Source organism: Corylus avellana, chromosome ca10 (assembly GCF_901000735.1).
Source record: "Corylus avellana chromosome ca10, CavTom2PMs-1.0".
Lineage (NCBI taxonomy): Eukaryota > Viridiplantae > Streptophyta > Magnoliopsida > Fagales > Betulaceae > Corylus > Corylus avellana.
This window is the reverse complement of record NC_081550.1, coordinates 13,034,762-13,039,840: the sequence shown is the minus strand read 5'-3', so window position 1 is coordinate 13,039,840 and position 5,079 is coordinate 13,034,762. Positions and strand designations below refer to the sequence as shown.

The 5,079-nt window shown below is 39.5% G+C and overlaps 1 protein-coding gene across 1 annotated transcript; it reads right to left on the bottom strand.

Moving 5' to 3' along the window:
- Positions 1–2,542: 2,542 nt before the first annotated feature.
- On the bottom strand, positions 2,543–4,127 carry LOC132164199 (lysM domain receptor-like kinase 3). Its single transcript, XM_059574636.1, has one exon. The coding sequence runs from the start codon at positions 4,063–4,065 to the stop codon at positions 2,680–2,682; it is 1,386 nt and encodes a 461-aa protein (XP_059430619.1). The 5' UTR covers positions 4,066–4,127; the 3' UTR covers positions 2,543–2,679.
- Positions 4,128–5,079: the final 952 nt, after the last annotated feature.

Genomic DNA, 5,079 nt, shown 5'->3' with positions numbered 1-5,079 from the left:
AACCCACTTTCAACAATTTCAGCAAATTAAAAAACAACAACAATTACAACTGCTGGCCAATAACTGGACCCAATGAAAGAATACATTTAATCTTATTTTAAATAAAAACCATACACAACTCTTTAGAAAATTTGCCCCTAACCCTAACAATATTATCCATCTTACCCCTGTGCTCAAAGCAGCCACCAAACAGACACATGACATTGATTAAAAAAAATCCCTAAACATAACTTTAAACAAGCCACTAAAGTTTAAGTACTATTAACTTTCATCAATCATTATTACAAAGCAACCCACTTTCAACAATTTCAGCAAATTAAATAAACAACAACAATCACAACTGCTGGCCAATAACTAGACCCAATGAAAGAATACATTTAATCTTATTTTAAATAAAAATCATACACAACTCTTTAAAAAATTTGCCCCTAACCCTAACAATATTATCCATCTTACCCCTGTGCTCAAAGCAGCCACCAAACAGACACATGACATTGATTAAAAAAAATCCCTAAACACAACTTTAAATACGCCACTAAAGTTTAAGTACTACAAAGGGAAAGAAAAAAAAACCCCTACACAAAGTAGTAATACCCTAAACAGTTATAAAAAAAATATTAAAAACCCGAAGAGCATAGTACATTATGCTACACACTATGCGTTGTGGTCCCGTTTGGTATAAGTTCAAGCACTAATATTGTATTGTAAACAACAACTTCAACAAAAAGTGCATTTATCTGCCAATGTATAAGCACATTTGTGCCTTTTAAGGTCAGCAACCAAACAAATGGTAGTGAAAGGGACCACTTGACTACTTTATTCAATGTAATAAAATCATCTCGTTCAAATCACGTGTCCAACACAACTCCAACCTAGGGGACCACACTTAGATCAGAAAAACAAAATCAGAAAAACAACAACTTGAGAATACGTGGAACTAACGACAAGCTGATCACACATATGATGACAACTTTTAACGCCTTGTCAGAAAACAGCGAATCTAAAAAACGACGAGAATATGACCCACTTGAAATAAATACTACTCAAAAACCCTAAACAAATAAATACTACTCAAAATCGCATCCAGAGGCGTTACATGCAAAATCACCCACAAACAATCCAACCCAAATTATTGATCAACCACAAATTTTAAAAAAATTCGAATACAAACCCTAAATCTAAATTTTAGGGATAACGAAACTTACTTGATGATAGTCGATTCGGACTGATTTATATGGGATTTCTAACTAACACGCTGCAAATCGACGTCCAAACTTCAGCTACAATGGTTCGTCGGCGATGATGACGATGGTTCGCATGGGCAGTACCTTCTAGAAGTGTTTCGCGACTTTCTGACTTCCATTACGAAGCAATAAGGTTAAATGTTCGCCCATTTCAAGTGAGGGTATTTTAGGATTTTCGTTGAGTGTGTGTGAGGGCAAAAGGGGTAAGCTGAGGCAAAAAAATCACGTGAAAGTCACGTGATGTCCATTCCGTTTGGTTTTAACGCTTCAGGTAGACGGAAGAGCCTTATTTGAGAGAAAATGGAAGTTTGAGGGTCTAAAATGAGAGTTTTTGAAGTTCAGGGGGTCTGCAAAATCGGCCGGAAGTTCAGGGGGCCTTAGTGAAGTTTCCCCTAATTTTTTTTTAAAAAATTTTTAATTTGAAATTAAGTATAAAACTAGAATTTTATAAAAAAATTCAGGGGTATAAATATCATTGTCTAATTTTTAACGTTTAAAATCTAACGAATGGATCTAAAGTGATAGAAATTGAAAGTTCAAATGTCCAAAGTGAGAGGTTTTGAAGTTTGAGGGGTGCATGTCAAAAGGGATAGTAGTTCAAGGATTTAAAGTGAAATTTCCCTTCAAATAATACATTGAAATACTTGGCAAAAGTTTTGGGGTTACCTCTATTTGCTTAAGCAGAACAGTGAACCTCAAGAATAAAAAATTGAAGAAAAATTTGTAGTAAAGGTGTCTTCTATACCAATAAATAATGCCTCGTAGATGGCTATGTCAGATATCCTCACTTGGAAATTTACTTTATTTATTCATCCTCTTAAAATAAGATATTAATTTTAATTATGATTTTATAAATAGTTTTTTATTGATTTTGAAGTCATGAGAGTTTAAATTAGTTCCAAACTCCTATTTAAATTCAACTTGGAGTAGGATTATTAGACCAAATTCTTCTAATAGAATCTCACTTGAACTCGAATTGTGTCTCTCTAAATTGAGAGCTCTATATGTTTGTCATTAGCCTTGACCCCCAAAATTTAATTGGCCAAATGAAATTATTCCCAACTATAATATCACATGTCAATCAACACATTCTAACATGAGTATTTAAAAAATTGCTGCGGGCAATTATAATAATAATTTTCATATCCATCTCACTATAACGTGTCCCTATCCTCACTTTAATCATCACCGCCATAACGGGTATCATATCGCTGCGCATTTATCCCATATGTGTATGTTTACCACACCAAATTGCCACAGCTAGTGGAGGCTAGAGCCGTCAACTTTGGAATCGTGGAAATATAATTAGCTGCGTCACAATCGGAATCTTTGTTTAAATTTGTTAAATAAAACATTGCCCATCCACTTGTTGTGTCCCACTCAAACAAAACAAATTTCTCACGGAAAACAATAAACCAATATTTTAGACTTCTTGTCATCTGGGTGCCAAAGAGACCGAAATATCGGTTGGCATTGTGACACTGTCGGACCAAGTACTGGACTCCAAATAAAGCTTAGAAATCTTCCCCGCCACGCGTCCCATGTTGGGCCGCATATCAGGCTCCACGTGTACGCAATCCAGCGCTAGGCGTGTCAGCTTCCCTGCCACCTCCACCGGAAACGAGTCCTTCAACTTCCGATCCACCCACCTTCTGAGCCCCCCATCGTCGCCGTCGCCGTCAATTGCTGCTCTCGCTGCCTCGATCACCGTGGTCCGAACGAGGTCACCCTTGGCCTTATCGTATTTGTACTTGAAAGGCTCCTCTCCGGACAGGAGCTCCAAGATTACGACACCAAACGCGTAGACGTCGCTCTTTTGCGTTGCCACGCCCGTTGATTGAAATTCCGGGGACATGTACCCCTTCACACCTTCGAATTGCAATTTTCGACTGTCCGACCGCCTCAATTTCGACGGCGTCGTTTCGGATACCTCTTGAATTTCGCCCTTGTATCTCGGACTCGAACCGCCCGTAGCAGAATCTTCAGGAGCTCCGTTTTCGTCGATCTCGCCGCAGAGTTGAGCGTTGCCGAAGTGGCAAATCTTGGCGTTGAAGGAAGGCTCGGTGACCAGGATGCTGCTGCTCTTAATGTGGTTGTGCACTAAGCTCATGTTCAGGCCGGTGCTGTTGTGAATGTAGTCGAGGCCGTGCGCCAAATCCGTGGCGATTTTCATTCTGGACATCCACGCGGAGAGCACCGAGAAGTTGGGGTTCCTAGGGTTCCGCAAACAGGTCGCTAGGTTTGCACCATCAACGAAGTCGTAGACGAGGAAAATGTGGTCGCCGGAGATGGAAGCGCCGAGGAGCTTCACCAGGCTGAGGTGGTGGCTACGGCAGATAACAGCAAGGCGTTGCTTGAGCTGGTGCATCTGGATCTTGCGGCGGAACTTGCGCTGGAAAATGATAGCGTCTTTGCCCCGGAGAGTGCAGCGCCAGGAGCGGGTGGAGGAGGTGGAGGTGTAGGTTCTGGCGAGGAAGTTGATGGTGGCGGAGCAGAGCTCGGAGTAGTCGTAGATGTGGGGGTTCTCGGGGAGCGACTGGCGGAGGCTGGAAAGGGAGGTGCGGCTGGAGGTGGAGGTTCCGGTCCCGGAGGTGTAGAGTGAACCGCCGGTGATGTTGGAGGTGGGAGGGTCGGCGGAGGAGGAGGCCCAAAATTTATACATTCTAACATGAGTATTTAAAAAATTGTTGTGGGCAATTATAATAATAATTTTCACATCCATCTCACCACAACCCTCACTTTCATCATCAACGCCATAACGGGTATCATATCTTGGCGCATTTATCCCATAGACGAGTGTTACAATGCATCTACCCACCATCTCCCCACCATCTCTTCATATGTGCGAAGGTAGTTGCCGACGTGGTTTTGTGGCCTCTGACGTTTTGGGGCATTTGATTTTTTTTTTCTTTTGACTCTACTTTGGCTCTACTTTGGCACCATACCTTTTATGGTTAGCAGTGCATGGATAGTCCACCTTACCTTTATTGACTCTGCGCGTGAATTGAATTCAAACAATGTTTTCCGACTCAAAATTGATTTATGTTAAAAAAATAATAATAATAATTTAAAAGTAAAAATTTTTGGTATGAAAAATTGAAATTTTTTTATTTTATAGTGATTTTTTTTATTTAAATAGTAATAAAAAGCAATTGATATGATGTAAAAAGTAATAATGCTAAAAAAATGAAAAAGTGAGATGAATAATAACGAATCAAAATCGTTTAGCAAACGGAGCCTTAATTTAATAGATTAAGCTAAAAAAAAGGAAATGGTAAAGTGGATGATTCACTGATTTCTTGTCAATTTACAACATTGGTAGTTGAGAGAGTCTTGGTTGTATGTTTTTTTTTTTTTTTTCTTTTTTCTTAGTTACATTCAGGAACAAGAAAGGGGTCAAGGTTAGGATTGGCAATTTAACCCGTGATCCGTGAACTCTATAAGAACACAATACGTAATTTTAATATTAGAGTTTAGGTTAAACAGGTTTGAATCCTAAACAAATTTATGACTCTTTTAATAAGCATGTTACAAGGGTTGACTCTTGGGTTAACCCTTTATAATTTTTTGGAGAAACTTCAGGTTGCTCCCCTAAACTTACAGCCGATTTGACAAACCCCCCCTCAACTTTTAAATCTCTCACTTTTGACTCCTGAACTTAATTCGCTCTCACTTTGGACCTCTCTGTTAGTTTTCAACGTTAAACTCAAACGGTTTGACTTTTTATGCCCATTATACCCTCAATCAGCCAGTTGAAATTTTGAAATTGTCCACAACTACAGCACCCACCCCCAGCCCAAAACGACGCCGTTTTGGGCTAGACAAAATTATATAT